General features: G+C 36.5%; 1 protein-coding gene across 1 annotated transcript in view; it reads left to right on the forward strand.

Annotated features, from left to right (window-relative positions):
• SEMA3C (semaphorin 3C) overlaps positions 1-18089 on the forward strand; it is a 123510-nt gene that overhangs the window by 57578 nt on the left and 47843 nt on the right. The window contains exons 3-4 of the mRNA XM_068400638.1: positions 11706-11866; positions 14336-14398. Of these exons, the coding sequence (XP_068256739.1) occupies positions 11706-11866; positions 14336-14398 (224 nt within the window). The remainder of the gene's footprint in view (positions 1-11705; positions 11867-14335; positions 14399-18089) is intronic.

The following is an 18089-nucleotide window of genomic DNA, read 5'->3' on the forward strand; positions in this document are numbered from 1 at the left end:
TGCTTATGCTTCCAAAATGAGAGTACAGGGCATAAACAAAGGACACAATCTATGAATTTTGCCTTTAAAGTTAGTGCAATTTTAATTTTGTTTCACAATCAAGTACACAGAGTCAGATACTGAGGGCACCTGCATCATCTGCTGCTACAATTAGTATTTTGCTAGAGAGATAAGTGGTTGACTGTTGTTGACTTCTACCCCATACTGTCCACTACTACTTCCTATCCTATACCTGCAGTGTGCCAATTTTAATCTGTCAGGAATCTAAATACCCTTCAGTTTTGGATTACTGTTCGAGTCCTTCCTTCCTTGAACCTACTATTTCTATGCTGAACCTGTAAGAGGTCCATGTAGTACTTCAGCAGTGTACGTTACTCTTCTTGACTCTTCTGCCTTTTACCTGGAAGCAAGGATTTCTCTTCCTTTTTCTCTTTGCTGATGTTCAGCACATCCAAATTAGCTAATAGCTCACTCCTGTTAGAGCCTATCATTATTTAAAAGTGGTACTGTTGTAATCATGAGATGCTTCGTAACTGGGAGTTGAATATAAACAAGTAGGCTTTATCTAAATTTTTTTTGTATCTGTGGACATGCAAGAGGGGGAATTCTTGTACTTTTTTTTCCTTCTTTTGGCCAAATACTAGATGGACATCCTGCTGAATAAATACAGCAAGTCTAGTTTAAACACGGAGTGAGTGACTGCAGAAGATTTATTTATTTAAATGGCTTCCCATTCAGATGAAGTCTAAACAGAAAAGCATAAAAGTTATCTCTTAAATCCAAACCAGAGTTTTGGCTGAGCTTATTAAGTCTGAAGAGTCTGGACTTAAAACAAACAAACAAACAAAATACCTCTTTTTGCATGTGAAACACTCTTGAAATAACTTCCTCCAGCTATTTCGTTTTAATTTCAAAGGCTTTTTTGTACATTATCAAGTGCAACCCAAAAACAACCCAGTCAAATACCAAACTGTTACCTCCACTTAACATATGTAACTCAGAGAGTTTATGTGACATGTCTTAAGTCAAAAAGCAAAATACCAGCAGAATAGGATTTAGAGTTGAGTGGACTCTAATCCACCAGACTATGCTGAGCCCACTAAACATGACTTTTATTGTGCACCCAAATACCAGCTGGTGATCACTTGAAGATTGATGGTAGCATGCAGCTCTGGAATGTGTCTCTAAATTCAGTCTTTGTGTCAGTTTTCATGGTGTGAAAAAGAGTGAAATACGGTTACGTTCTGTGTGTTTAAACAGCAAGCATGCTACCCACTGAACACATCTCCCTGCGGGGCTCGAGCACAGCACCCCTACTCCCACTGAGCCACATCTCAAAAATGACACCTAACAGTGTCAGACCCACTTCCAGCTTCCAAATCCATACAGAAATACAGTAAGCTTAAATCAAATAATATTCTATGCACACATGCTTGGAAGTATTTTGATTTTGAAGTTGGCAATAAAAAAAAAAGTAAGTCAATTAATTTAATATTGAAAATACTCATAACAATCCTCAGTGTTCACCAACACAAACAGTGAACATTAATGATGAAATTAATAATTTCCAGTTGTGTCCAACCTCTGAAGTCCTCTGGGGGACATGATCAAACCCTGTGTCCAGTGAAGCAGGTTGTGGCACTATAGTAATTAAAAAAAAAAAAAATCTTAATGTGCAATCTGATGAAACCACATGACTATTCCTCTGATGGGAGTGAATGCTTTTAATATACCAAAAAATGTATCTCAACGGAAAAAAAAAACCAAACCAACAGGAAAACATTTAGGGATAGGCTTGACCTTTGCTTTTCTCACAAACCAAACTTTTCTTGGCTTCAGGAGGCATCCCAAACACCCACGTCCAGAAAGCAGCTTGCTTCCTGTTAATGCAAAAGGCTGGGTGGCCTCTTGGATGCAAAATCAAATTTAATCAAAGAGCCCAAATTAGGCTACAAGGGGTAATTTAACCATACAGAACAACAAAGAAATATAGGAAAAGGAATGAAGAATATTGTGGAGATGTATTCTACTATTCTAATATTTCTATTCTGGCAGTAGAAATATCAAGAGGAGATTTGGATAAATACAGTTGCAAAAGAACTGTGGAATCAAGTGTGGCTGTCTCTTTTGGTAAAGTGTGTTATATCCGATATAATGACCCTTCTGGCATCATGTTGGACTTGGGGTTCGTTGAAGGTTCACTGAAGGGGGAATGCCATTTGTTGACCTCCAGAGGCTTTGTTTTCTCATGTAGCAGAGCGAGAATAAGTGTTTCTTTTATCCTTCCCAGATGTAAAGCAGAGCTTGCTAACTTTCTAGACTTGGTATATAGAGATGATTATCTGATATATACACAAGAGTATATAGACACCAGGTATATGCATACTATCGACTGACATACTGATACTGATAGGAAACAAGAAAACCCACTGAAAAAGGCAGCAGTAGTTTACCTAGTCGTATGTCATACCCACAATCCCACATACCTGTTTCCTTATTTTTGCTATAGACAGCTTGGCTTCTTTTACGAGCATCTCTCTGTATTCAGAATTGTCTGTGTGTAAAAATACCACTCCCTAATTCAGTAATCCATTGATATGAATTTATTAATGAAATTCTTTTGAATGTGAAATACTGCCCTCCAAGCCTTCTTCAGCTCATGACTGAGTAAATTTTACATTATTTTACTGAAGAATGAATAAAAGCTAAGCACTTGGGATTTAGCTTGATCACTTTATTCCTGATGTTTGCCTGATAGTTAATCCTAATTTGATTAAAATGATAATAATAATAATGAAACTGTAACTGAGCCTGCATATACTAAGTTGCCCTTTTTTATACAGAGTAGAGGTGAGAAGTGACTGCCGAAGAAAGGACCAATATGTTTTAAGGAGATCTGTGGATAAAGTGGCATGGCTAAAATTGCAGCTAAAGTTGGTAACACCAATAAAGGCAAGGATTACTGCAGCAAGGGATGTAATGCCAATCCTAGATATAGAGAAATTGACTGAACCTCTGGGGAGGTTGCTCTTTGAAGGAGAGAAAAGAATGTAATGAAAAGGGTTCCTCTGCCGCACCACAGTGAAGCAGGTTCTTTATTACAGAAACCATAATGAAACATTTCAGTGGTTGAGCTGTGTTTTGTCAATGAGTTTTTATTAGCTCTGGCAACAAGAGTAATTCTGCAGATGAGCAATAATATGCTCAGAGAGAAAAAGACAGACTAAGTATGTGAGTGGATGTGAAGAGCTTTTTGGTCAGAAAAGAAGTTAAGATACTACTATGATACTTTTGTTATTTAAGGTGTTGATTATTTTGCAACATTTGATAGTTCACTACAATTCAGAGGCACAGTTGTTGGTACATCAATGAAAATGTATTAAGATCTCAAAACTGCACATTGGGGGAGTAGCTGCAAAGGGCAAATTATGTCTTCACCATCTGCAGGCTACCTCAGTAATCTGCAAAGTACACTCTTACACTGAAACAGAAAGGTAAACTTACAAAGAAAGACAATTCTAGCGATAAAAAAAACTACCTTCCACTCAGCCTTATTTACAGTCTCCCTGCTCCACTCTCTCCCTCCTCAATATTCAAAAACATCTCAGCTGACATCATCTGCCACATCAGTTTGTGGGGAGTAAATAGTCAGATAGTCAAACCTAAGCCAAAAAAGGTTTGCTTTAATCACAAAAATAAAAGCCTGAATGAGATGCGAAACTAATGAGAAGTCCACTCAAACCTCGTTTAATTCATTTTTCAGACAGACAATTACAATATTTCGTTTTCTTCCATTTCTCATATCTTCCTTTAAATTTGGATCAAAGAGTTTTGGTGTCTGCATACAGTCAAGGCTTCAGCTTGCCAGTTAGTCTGATAGCTTCTTGGAACATTTCTTTGGAGGAAGCACAGAGCCCTTCCTCCAATGACGTGATTGCTGGTCCACTAGAAAAACGAGCAAGACAGAAAACACAAGAGATTACAATGAAAAAGATGTATTGCTCCCAGAAGAAGTAAAATAACGTGGAATTTGTCCGACTTCTCCATGGGTGTGGCTTTTTTTCTTGCTTCATCTCAAAAATAATGTCATACTTGGCAACCAAAAGCTGCTCACTCCTGCATCTGGAATACAAAAACATCTTGAGCACCAATGGCAAAGCCGCTGTGTGCACCCAGGCTAGTGAGACAGGTTGAACACGTGCAGCCTTAGGCAATGTGGCACGAACCCTCTCCATGTCTGTTGGAAAGAAACAAAAGGGGTAAACTCTGTATAACTGTGGAGACTCTGAAGTATGCAGCTTACAACTCTTGGAGAGCAGTTTGCACACTGCAGAGCTGTTGCACACAAGCCCTTTATACACGAGACACAGAGAAGATTGGCTCCCACCTGACATGACTAACTCAGCTGCAGTAATCTTAAACCTAGTTGGCCTGTCTTTATGGCTCTCCATGTTTGCCAAAGTTGTCTCTTTAGTTTTGGGACCAAAAATGAGAATAAAGCATGGACAGGTTAATAATGGGCAGAAATGAGCAAGGTATTATTTGAAAAATCAGATATCTTATTCTGGAAAGTTCTGTAGAGTGGCAGTATTTGTGACATCTTCTGAAATAAAACCCACAAATTGCAATTATATAAAGGGATAAAGTTGATGACCGGTAAAATTATAACTGCACACTACTTATTAAAAAGTAAGAAGCCCACTTTTCAATGTTTTTATTGAAATACCTGTACAGGCTTCAGAGGAGTTATTCCAGGTTTACAGGAAGGTAAGTGGAGGAATAATCTGAAAATTATGGCTAGAAGTGTCTACAGCCTAGGGAGACTGGCTGGCTGGAGGGTGTGGGTGGTCTTGCATAATTCGCAGTGAAGGAATCTCAATACTGGAATATTTGGCAAGACTTGGAATAGCTACGCAACTGCAGTTTGGAAAAGTTGACATTTTTCCTCTTTATTTCGGAGTGGGGCTTCTATTGTGGAATGTGGAATGATTTCATCATGGCAATATCTGTGTAAGTCAAAAAAAAAATCAATATTTTAATAGTGTATCTTCTTCATAATGTAAAGCTTCAGTAAAAATGCACTTAAGCTTGTGGGGTACGCTGGGTTGATGAATGTGCCACAGAGCCATGTTAATACATTTTGCTACACACAAGTAAGTGACTATCTCTTGTCGTGTGTTTGCCTTTGCTTAGAAAACACATTCCTTCTACACAAAACCGGCAGTTGCCCACAGCTCAGTGGATCTGCCCCTCCTTCTTCATTATTCAAAGTAACAAGTCAAAGATGAAAAATTCTCTGATAGATTTTGATAGTTTTAATAAAACAGCACTCCGTTATGAGTGATTCCCCATTCAGTATAATTTTTAAAAAAAACCACAAGATCCAAAGCCAGTTAATACTCCATCATGATCTTTTTAAAGTCTATGAGTTACCAGAATTTTAGAACTTCCATGTATCTAAAAAAAGGACTCATCTACTGACATATGTGAACGCTCTGCTTAAGGTCAACTATTAACTGGTATGTCTTTTCCTATCAACACATGGTCCCCTTCACAAAGAACTATTGAGTGTTTTACTGCTCCTAATGTGTATGTTGAGCTGCCCAAGGTGACAGATTGTTCTTCAGACATGGTAAAGCTACCTCTTGGCCTGATTCTCCAAAGACTGCACCTTGGAGCTATTATGTCGATTTATAAAAGACTTCACTATCTCAATCAGTCATGTTTAAATTCCGTTTTCAACTCATTTAGCAAATATAACAAGTATTCAAGGTGTATATTTAAACTGATCATATTTAGATATCATTGACATTTCCATGTTATTTAGCCTCATTCCAAATACAGTAATTAAGTTTCCTTCTAGCAAATCATACATTTTAGCTCTGGGCAAAGAGGGCTCCTGTTTCAGCCTGTACTGTGTGGACTCCCTCCCTGTCCTCCAAGTGATCTTGTTAATTAGTTAGCCCGTGATTTTATGAGCACTTGTAAATCTATTTTCTCCCCTCTCACTTGCTCTTTTTCTTTTTAATAAAAATGTAATTAAAACCCTTTCAGGCAGATTCAGAAGCTAGAAAGTGTGCACATCTGTGATTTCCAGTCCTTATAAAGCTATTACCACCTTGTACGAACCCCCAAATTTAATTCTAACAGCATTTTAAAAAAGCGAAAAGACTTCTCATGCATGAAGAAGAGATAAAGCGATAAAGAAAAGGTCAAAGGTTCACCTGAGCTTTTTGGGCCCCGTGTGGTTAAGGCACACAAGGGACTGACTGGTAGCACATCTGGCTGCTTATGGCTCTTTGGCCACATGACTGCATGCCCATTTATAATGAGCTTCACTTGAGAGCTGGCTGAGGTTTGGGGTTTAGTCTCAACACTGCATGAGCAGCGGCGAAATGCTTTAACAGCTCTCTTATCTCACCCCCTTAAGTAGAAGGAATCAATACAGGTTTCTTAAAAAAAAAGGAATATCGACAGTGCAAAGGTGACTTGTTCTGAAGTTTTGAAAGGAAATAGTCAGACTCTCCTTGTTCTCTTTCCATACATAAAATTAAACAAATAGTCACACTGTATCCTCACATGGTTGAAAAGCAGTGTTATAAATAGCATACTTTTTCCACAGGTACTATGTAAACTATAAAAATAATACATTTATTTCTTCCATGTATTTACATTAAAAAATCAGAAATAAGGCCAAGAAAACAATAGTTAAAATTATTAGAATCTTATGAAAACTGATACCTTTTAACTAGATCTTTTCCAGTTATTTCTACTAATAAGGTACAAAACAGAGAAGTTAGTCAATACAAAGTAGAAAGGAAAATGTTTAAACTAAAGTAAATCAGAGCTTTTCTTCTTGCTGAAGCATTTTTTGAAATGATTTTTGTAACTTTACAGATACCTGTGATTCCACTCATGTTTTTAAAATGCATAATCTTTCCTTTCAATGCTAGCAATATTATACACTCTCTCTCTAAATTTATATGTGATTACTTTCTCACCTATTCAAAAGTGACCGGTGAGTAAAAGGGTGCCACTTCCATTTGATGCTATAAGCAAAAATATCATTCTACTTCAATATTCATTTCTAGAGGGGTGGGGGGGAGAGGAAAAAAAAAAAGAAAGGTGATTTCATTCCAGTTCCTAGAAGGTGAGATTTTACAGTGCAGTTTCACATTTGGCATGGGCTGGCATATTTTTTGGCACAGACTGAAGGTTTAATGAGGCTTAAGAGAGTCTTACAGCCTCCTTAACTAGAAGCTGATGTCAAGCCCACTGCTAGATGTATACAAGGCCTGTCATTTGTGCACCCCATACCCCATGAGGGAATAAAAGAGAACAGCATTATATTGCTGACTTACAAATCACTACAGCTACATAAAATCCATGCCAATTTCGGCAGCAGAGGTTCCCTGGGGAGCTGTAGCCCATCTTTCTGGAAAGCTATGTTAGTCCCCTTCGTTGTGGTGCTGTGTGTGGAACTGGATTGCTGTGCTTTACTCCCTGCTTTTTTTGAGGCACGTACACCAAATCTCTGCTTCTCCTCTGAACTTCCCCATAAACAACCTTCTGAGACTGAATCCTTATGCCAGCAGGAAAGAGGAGGAAAACATATTATTTCCTGTACTTTACCACAGGGGATCCTGAATTAAAAGCTTGACCGATCATCCTAGATTTGCTCAAAGAAGCCCTGCCAGGCTGGAAACCCAGGGATGGTATAATGCAGAGATGACTGCGTGCGCTCTCACGTATCGTAGTTTATCCACAGCTTATCTGTGGATAAACTCAGTGCTTTGAACTTGGGCTGGGGATGCTTGCATACCACGGCTGTAGCTTATAAAGCTCTGCAATGTAAAGATATTTCTTGATTATATTGAACTTTTCAGTAACAAGTGGTTATGTGGGTCTGCTAATAGGAAATAATCAGATTTTGGGATGGTCCTGCTAAAAATTGGATTAGTTTCAGTAACGTATGTATCAAACATCCATATTAATATAACATGTCTACCGAGGAAGTCACTTATATTAAGGTCTTATTTTACATATTAGGTATTATTATATCCCTTATGTTCAGAAAGTCAGGCTGTGTTTTCAGCATTGTGACACCAGTGAATTTGAATTAAGGAGTGATGAAAGCTTGGTGTTGAGTGATTAAATAAGATGTTCAGAGGACAACCTGATGAATGGATCTAACTCATATACCCATAGGCAGGTTGGACAATTTGTGTATAACAAATCCCCCCCTGTGTTTGTCAGCAGGGGGGATATCTCCACCTTCCTGGATTTCCAGTCTCTGATAGCTGCAGTTTGTTTTGTTCTGGACAACGCAATGAGTTTTGAGTGTTACAAAGGCTTTTGTGATGTTAATAATAGATATTGCACAAATATTTTGTTATTTCTTCTGTGAGAAGGCAACTTTTTAAAAAACAATACTTGCATTAACTTTTTTGTAGTGGACTAGAAGGATAATTAATGAGTAGGTGTCAAACTGCCTAATTGTCAGTGAGCTATACACTGTGTACGAAGAAAAATCCCTGTCACTGGGATCTCCAAACTGTGCAGTTCAATTATAATAATAATAGTTCTGGGGAGACAGTTCACAAGCTTTTGTTTTTCGTTAGAAGGGACAAGAGCTATATAACTTGTCCTCTAAGATCAGATTTCTAACACTAGGGATCAAGTTGGTATTGGCTTTATCATTGAGGAAAGCCAAAACTAAATTCACTGTCTAATGAAAAAAGGGCAAACAAAGATTATTCTTGTATCATTAACGATGACAGTTATTTGCATATGGAATATATTATAATCTTTTTTTTTTTGTATTGCCAAACAAAATTGTTAATATTCACAGAGAGCTGTCTGCAACATCATGCTCCATACAGGCTTTGCTGCCTTGAATGTTTGGTTAAATTCCCAAAGCACGAAGTAGAATTTGCATTGAAAGTCAGTAAATGTTTACATCATTTTTTTCCAAAACCTTTTGGAGATGAAAAGGAATGTGAAGGACCTTACAGCATCTTTCCAGCCACCGCTTTTTCCAAGTAACAACACCCAGATAGTAAATCTTTGAACAATCAAATTTTGTTGGGTGAGTGTGTGGTAAATTTTGTTAAATGAAAAGAAAATTTGATCAATTATAAATTCCCTCCCCACTCGCTTGAGTAGCCCTAAGAGGCTAATAAACTGTAAGCTTCAGTATTGAAAGAAATAAAAACTACTGAAGCTGCATGAGCGTATTTGTCTCAGGGCTTCCCTTCCCTCTTATGAATGGCATTGAGTTTCCGTAGTCTAGTGGCATGTCGTGAGGTATTCTCGTCATCAGCAGCTGGGTGGAGTCGGATTACCATTTGGGTGCCTTAGAAAGAATAATACCATTGCAAAGAGGTTAAAAAATCCAGGAAAATAATGGATTTTAATAACTGAAAGTTGTGGAAATCAAATATCTGTTGCTATTTTTGTCTCTTGCTTAAAAACAATCATCATGATCTTGATCATCTTTTATGTCAGTCATGGTTTATTCATTGTCAGTCGTTGTCAGTCACTGAAGCAATAAGGAGGGGCATTATATTGCACAATCACTGTGCACACTTACGCAGTGTTGTGCGGGAAACTGCTGCCTCTCCCAGTTTATATGTGCTTCCCTAGGATATCAAATATACAGTTATGAGAAGATTAAGTTCCACCTTACAGCTGCCAGATATTACAGTAAAGTTAATAAGGCCACCAGGAAAAGGGATGAGCACTAGCTTCTCAGGCTTGCTATGAAAGGTCAGTCTGAGAATTTCAGAGAGAGCAAAGGGACTGCATTTTAATGACACTATTCTAGTGAGTCTCCCAGGTGCCTTTGAAAATCCTAGCAAAAAGCTTACTTTTTTTTTAAATAAAGTAAAACAATTGGTTTTTCAAGCACTGAAGAAAGTCTTCTGAAAATGTTGCACAAAATTTTCATATATATTTAATGAGTATTGTTTCAGTTTAAGCTTTTAGGCGCAGACTGTAAATCTTGATTTTATATTTATCTTTTGTTGAGGGACATATGAAATAGAAATATTATTTGTAATTTTTTTAATATTACCGTAAATAAATGCATGTAGGCATCCCTTAGCTCCTTAAATCTGTCACACATCTACATGAATCAAAACGTTGTATCTTTCAGTAACTGAAGATATTTTTCATCTTCCTTTGAAACTGTTTAGCAATCATTGCTAAAATTAAGTGGAGTTATGTATCGTATTTATCAATGCAAATCATGTTCTGTTAAATGTTCTTTCAATCATTAGATTTCTAGTAGACAGATATAAGTCCCAAGACTGCAGCCTTTGCCTGTATGTTGTCTACAGCTTGTCAAAAATTGCCCCCCAAGTAATTTTCAAAGAAAAAATTATGCCTCCAGCTAAATATGTTTTACAGAAAGTGCATACTTTAGGCACACTTTTTTTTTTTTTTTTTTTAACAGTGCAAACAGCCAGAAATATTTTTGGTTTGAGAGTTTTGTTTTCCAAAATATCATTAGCCCTCATTAATCTAGTCATCTAAAAGGCATAGATGACTAATTTTGGATAAGACATCTACTGTTTTCTATAGGGAACTAATGAGCAAAAACTGCTTTTAGTAAAAACTAGGCTTTAGCAACAGTGACAAGCCATATTGTTGCAGACAAACAGTTTGCAAAAGGGATGTGGACTCAGTTCTTAGATTTATGAATAAACGTTATAGCAGGGCTTCATTTTTGTATGTACCATGTATTATTTGCCACCCTTTTAGACTCGCAGGGAACACAATCCAGTAATAATGCCCATGAGGTAAGAAAGCATAATTATATGTTAAATATTTGAATAAGGAGAAATTGATTATTAAAGTTTTATTTTTCCATTCTCAGCTCTTGAGAAATGTCCCTTCTGTTGTTACTGAAAAGAAAAATAATCTGAGTGGGGACCAAAACATATTGGCCAAGCAAAGACAGGAAGGCTGAGCTTTCTCAAGGGCAGCAAGTAATACTTATATTGCAGACGCTTGTGCTATTCCTGTAACAAGCCTGATCCTGTACTATTGAGATCAAAGGATGTTTTTCACTTCACTTAATTGAAGAAAGTTTTATGTGGAAAAACAGAGCTAGTTCTACAGTTCTGATAGTTTGGTCCACATTCCATAAACAAACAACTGAATAAATGGACTCATTTAGTCTTGACTGAATACATATTTTTTTTTCTTTTAAATAAACCGTACATGGTGATGAAGAACTAAAAAAAAAATTTGATCTTGAAAACAGTAAAATCCTAGTCTTCGTGAAGCCCCCTGTTAGGAAAAGAAAGCAAATTCTTATGTAGCTTTCATTGATCTTGTGGATTTTTTGCCGTCATAAACTTCAAAATGTATTGAACACATTGATTAATTTATGATCTTCCTTAAAAGCCAAAACTGTAAATAATCATATCCATTAAAATCAGAATTAATTAGATGAATGAACAACAGCAATGCCTGATTTTTATGAGATATGTCTAACTACTTAATGTACAAAAAAATTGCGTTTAAACTGGGAAACGAAAATTTGTTTTAACTCAACCATTGCATTATTACCAAGTGTCTGATGAGGGTTTTTCTTCTCTTATTGACCCCACTTGTGTTCAAAGATGCCTTTATTTAGAAAGAAATGCAGAGAAAGGCATTTGAACCACTTTACTAAGTTGTTGTCTTTACTATTTCAGAGCTGCAAGAAACTAAGACCGCTGAATATCACAGAATATCCCACAGTCCCCTGGATTACAGGATATTATTAATGGATGAAGATCAGGATCGGATCTACGTGGGCAGCAAAGATCATATTCTGTCTTTGAATATTAATAATATAAGCCAGGACCCTCTCAGTGTAAGTTCAAGATTTATTTTGAGAATCCAAGGTTGCTTTACTCTATGCCTTTCATTTTAAGACAATAAATGTGTATTTCATTATTTTAGAGCAGACAAAAGTCCAGGCCTGCATCCTATTGAACTGTTCGTCCTTGTTTTATGTGTAATGCAAGATGAACAAGCTATTAACATGGCTGCTCCTCAAACACTGTTTAAAAACTGACCTGTATGCTCATTTTGAAATGACATTCAGCATGGCTTGGCCTCATAAGGAAAATTTATATGGGTTGATGGTTTCCACTCATCTCCAGGATTTAACATAATTCAGAGATACACTTTTTAAAGAAGCCTGTAAGGACGAACAAGATACATGCAATAATCATCAGGCCATAAGGAAAAAAACAACAGGGACAGAGTTGCCTTTAACCTTCATCTATATTTATTTTTGTTTTGTACTCTGAAGCCTAATCACCAAACTGAAAAATATTGCAATCTTTGTTATGTCTGTGTCAGCCCTCAACCTTCAGTTGGGTATCTGGGACACCTCCTGTTTGGGTTTTTTTGGACACTATGACCCTCATCTCCCTCTTGACGCCACCTCTTTTCTGGCTTCTCTCACTTATCGAGATGCCATTTTCTAAGGACTCTCTGTGTCCTATCTCTCCAAAATGTGGTAGGCAGCCTGTATATGAAAAGAATCAAATTATCAAATGTTTAAACCACTTTCACAGATTCCTCTTTTGTTTCCAGAGCCAGTTCAAATCCAGCTTCTTTGCTTTTAAAATAGGTGGTCTGCAGAAGTACTTGTGTGCCCAGAAGCCTTACTGTTAAGATATTACTTCTCTACAGACTTTGCCTTGCCTATCTTTAGATTATCATAGCTACAATACTACCTTAAAGTGTACTGTAAAGGCCTTGTTCTGCCAAATTCATACGGTCCTATAATCTATGGGCTTTATTACTGTACCTCAGGAGTATTGAGGGGCAGAGATATCCAGCTTGCAGAAGAGAAGTTAAATGCTTTCCTTAAGAGACAAGGCTTTTAATGTGTCAGGAGAGAGAGAGAGAGGCCCCACTGGAGGGTGATTAAGAGCAGTTAAATTAGGCTTTGCTCTGAATCACCCTCTGGACATGCCTGTCTACCTGAATTGATTGTGCAGGGAGTCCAGGGAGGCTAACTCTAACTTATACATTTAAATTAAATGCCTCTCGTGTGACGGCGTGAACGCACCCTTCCTTCTCCTAATGGTACAGAAATCTTCCTCTGAAATGGGGTCACCTTCTCTGATCTAAAATAGCTCGTGTGACCTTTTTTGTTAATTCTCGTCTCAGCAGCCACCCTTGTCTGGGAGCTGCTGAGCTCCCGCACGTCATGCTTCAGCCTTCCCTTAGCAGGTCACTTTTTATTCTATGCAGAGCTCGGTTAGATAGGAAGGCTTCTGTTGCATTAAATTTATTCTACAGTATAAAACGTTGAGGCATTTCAACAGTCTATCCAGGCCTGGAAAAATAAGAATAAAAAAAAAATCAAGAGAAAGCAAAAACACACGAAATTTTCTGGCAGCAAATATGATCACTCAGTATTAGGCTCAGAATTAATCTCTGCAATTCCACATGTTCTTTAGTTTGTTTATTTATTTTTATAACATATTCACTTTCCTAATCTCATGCATCTATAGAAACCCTATATGCATACATACCTGGAAATCTCTGCATATATGTGTATGTGTATATATAGTCAGAGATCTTTTAATGCTATTATTTATGTTATCTTGAGGCTAAATGTTATCTTGAGGCTAAATGTTATCAGGCTCTGTCACCTACTAAATTTCTAGGGAGAGATTTCTAATGGATGTCTTTTCTATTTCAAAATCAAAATAAATAATGGAAGAAGCTCAATAATTTTAGAGTTTGAGTATAGATCAGATAAACATTCATACATTGAGATGTTTGTTGGAAAATTGTAGTGCAAGATATCTTGGAAAGAAATCAAGATATCAGCCTGAAATCTTAAGATTTTAGGCAGGCTTTATCATAAGATGTCCAAACCTTTACTGTTAAAACCGAAAATTTTTTACATGAACCATTCTTTCAATATTTTAGTCTTCTGGTTTCTAGTGTGAACAATTTCTAGAAGTTCAGTAAAAGCAAAAAAGTAAACATGGACAGTAATTTAGACGATGATGAAAATACCTCATCTTTAGAAGAAAGAAGTTTAAATAAATTAATGAACTTATCTTAAAAATATTTAATAAAATTAATTTATATCAGCCAAAGACCTGGGTCTTTATTTTGTTTACTGCATGCTGAGACAGTAAGTTGTTTTCATTTATCAATGAAAATCCTTTTTTGCCGTATGATCAAGGTGTAAAAGGTGTCAAAATGTTAACTTATTAGTGTAAGTTAGGCAGTGAAATGCTTTTTGGTTGTCATTAAAAATAAATTATGTAATAGATATATTACTTAAAAGATATTTCTTTCCTTACAGATTTTCTGGCCAGCATCAGCCAACAAGGTTGAAGAGTGCAAAATGGCTGGCAAAGATCCTACCGTAAGCTGTAATCCACATGCACACATACACAAATTACATACTTGGCAATAAAGCAAGAGCACCTTGAGTGCAGCCAAAAACAAAATGAAAGAAGTGTTTGTTTTGCTTTTTAAATGCTCTGCAGGCCAAACGATAAAGTGAAATTATGAAAAGACAAGCTATGTAAATATAATGCACCTTCAGACTTTGACAGGTGGAAAAAAGATATGCATTGTCCACTTCCTTGCTTTTTTTTCTTGTTACTAGTCAAATTAGTACTTTTCCAGCTATGTCCTGAGGATGATGCTGAGCAGCCTGCTGAGCTGTTGTTCGGGGTAGGGAAACGCTCTGGCTGTCTGCTCATCCCAGGAACAGACTCTACAGGAGGGTGGTACCCACTGTGTGCAGCCTGAAGACCCCACACTCAGGAGCACCTCTTTCCACTACTTCCACACAACAATGCCCAAATAAGTATCTGGAAACCAGTATGCTTTCCTAGAAATAGGTAAAGATGATCCCTGGAATCACGGGAAACACAGGCCATGGAGAGGTTATGTTGAGTCATTTTGCACCACAGCTGATAATTCTCCCATCTAAATGCCGACACCTTCCAAATAACCTACATCAGATGGTAATTTTCCTATACGCTCTTTATAGATAATAGATAGAAATAAGGTATTTCCAAAGACGCAGTGAGTGGTACGATATAGCAGAACCTGTCTTTGGCAGAGTTGTATATTAATATGAATATCTTCCTAAATAATTTTAACTTGCAGACTGTATATGCCTAGATTTTATTAACAGAAGATTGCTAAATTGTAAAACAAAAAGCAGAAAGTCACATTTCAATTCCATTCAGTTACCTTTTTACTTTTTACCAGTACAGCAGCACCTAAAGGTCTCTATCCTGGTTTTCTTTTTAGCTCTTTAAATATGGCTGTTTTCAAACTGATATTTTAGTATCAGATTTCAGAATCTAAGCTGAGTTAGAAAATTGCAATTTGTCACTACTAAATTTATAAAAAAAAAAAATAATGAAATTTTGCTTATATTTTTATTTGAGAAAAAAACTATGGAAATCAGAAGGTTTCACATTAGGTATAATCATCTGTGGGACATACTCCTTAGCGTGTATCTAACATCATAAATAATGAAGTGATTGAAGGACATAAGTGGGTGCATGTAAATAGAGTTTTTAATTTCAGAAACAACAGAATTAATACAAAAGTCCACTGAATTTAGTATAAAAACTATTATTTATTTCAAAGGTCTCTATATCATGCCTAATATTTCTATTTCTTTTAAGTAGGCATTTTGTATTGTTAACTAAGCCTATGGATGACATGCAATTCAGTTATTAGAATGTTACAATAATTCACCTGAGTCCATTTTGTAAGAAAAGTACACGTGAGCTTTATTTTGAAAATCTATTGCAAATGCTGATGAATGTAAGGAAAACAGAAGGTTGGCCTACTGGAGTGTTGCTGTAATATTACTTTTTCAAAACTGTGGAGAATAATTCACTATATTGCTGCAGAGCAACAGAATGATTCTTTATGAATAACCGTATTATTATTGGTATGGCAGCTTATCTGCTTTCTTTCCTGATAGCTATAGTAGTGAAAAACAAGTATTTTTTTTCCTATTTAATATCCTATTTTTCTATACATCTTCACATTGTTCTGGTTACTGCAGTGTGCAGTAAATTCTACAGCTAGTGGCCTATTAAGTTGCACTAAATGTGAAAATAAAACATAGCTTTGTTAATGGTGATTAATGTTGACCCTAGTTACTATGTCAACTGCATCATCAACTTGTGACAGACTGGTTAAGATATATTCTTTTCTTTGAAATACAAAAGTTTGTTAGTCCTAGTCATGGTTCCAACATATCATGACACTCTTCTAGGGCAAAAATAGGGAAAAAGGTAGATGATACTCTAAGCAGAAAGTAGTATGCAAAATATGTGATCCATAGCAAAAAAAAAAACCCTAAGACGCTAGTAAGTACTGGACTCTCCAGAGAACTTTTAATCTTTGATATGTAGTGATAAGACTTTCCTAGCTTTTAATCATATTGAAGTACACAAATGGTGCTGCATTAGTGGACAGATTTCTGGATAGAACCTCTGTTTTTACAACAGTTTAATTGTGGGTACAGCTAGTATCCTGTAACATAGTTAATTAAGAATGTCCATGTGCATCAACTTTAACTGATTTTTTTTAATCCCAGCTGTGCATTGCAGAAGAAAAATTAAGTTCCAAAAGTGTAAAATTCACATAAAGTTTCTTAGTATTTGTCCTCAAGAGTTTAAAAGAGAAAAATAAAGGTACTGAAGAGCAGCTGCTGCTCCCTCTAAAATCAATGATGTGTCTTACTGAAAGCTCACTGAAATAATGAGAAAAAGAGAATCCGATGCTAAATCACTGTTTGCAACCTAAAATTTATAGTTCTAGTTTACTAACATTCTTGTGAGTTTCATTCCTGGTAATAATGGGAGAATCAGAGAATTAATTCAGAATTAAGAATTTCAAATGAAAAAAAAAAGCAGGGGGGAGTGAAGGCATGATAACATTTGGCCTGTCAGAGAATAGTGATTATCACAAGGTAAAGGAGGAATAGATAGACTTGGAGCAGCTACTAGAGGACTTTATGCAATCAACAAATTCTTTTCCAAGGAGGTTCATCTAACCAGCCCTGTGTTTTTGCCATAGACACTTTGGAAAGTACATGGCGTGGTACTGAAGCAGAGTAGCAAGTGCCACATACCAGTACTGTTCATGTAGACATTGTTTCCTGGTCCTGATCCCTGAAGACTTTCATTCTGGGATTTCTCAGCATGTAATCCTTTATCTAGGAGCCTTCTAGAAAAGTTTTCTGCAAACAGCAAGAAAAGAAAGCATCGGTTTACACTCTGGCATATGCAAGCTAGTGGTATACCTTCACCTTTCCTTCTTCCCTTTCCACAGTCGTGATGTGGGTTGGTAGTACTACTGAGAAAAACCCGACTTTGATAGCAAGACATTACTAAAGCATCTTTGAGCCAAACTAAGATAGCTGGATATGAGAAAATGGAAACATTTAGGAACAGCCCTTAGCTTTAGAGAAGCAATATATTTTGACTGGGTTAAAGGATTTGTCTGATATAGCTAACTAACACTTAACTGAAGACATGCAGTGTTCCCTGTAGAGAAACTCCTTCTGTGAACTCTGAACTACTTACAATTATGCACCAGTTTTCAGATGTTGTAGTACAATACCAGCTCCTGCTGAACCAAAATGTGAATGCCTTTAAATATAAATAAACTGTTCAATCTGCTGAACAAGGATTAACTCCGCTGATTTTCATGAAGATGACTGATGACACAGTTTCCAATCCTGTGCTCACAAAACACATGCAGTTCTCACTGTCTTCAGTGAAGGTTTGTATGATTGAATATGAAGGCAGTTTTGGGATCTCAGTAAGAAAAATATTCAGAAAAAAATCTATTTTCAACCTAAACTGCATTAACAGTTGATCATAGTAAAAAAAGGAAAGAGCAGGAGAAGAAAGGGGTATGCCAGAAGGAGAAAACTGTAAATCCGATAGTGTGAAACTGTGGCACTTAACAATCTGTTTCTATTTTCATGCTGATTTGAAGATGTTACCATTGGTCTTAAATATGAAGCAACAATTCACTGTAAACTTGCTTTGTGTTGTTCAAAGTTTTAA

The sequence above is a fragment of the Nyctibius grandis genome, chromosome 5 (genome assembly GCF_013368605.1).
Source record: "Nyctibius grandis isolate bNycGra1 chromosome 5, bNycGra1.pri, whole genome shotgun sequence".
Classification (NCBI taxonomy): Eukaryota; Metazoa; Chordata; class Aves; order Nyctibiiformes; family Nyctibiidae; genus Nyctibius; species Nyctibius grandis.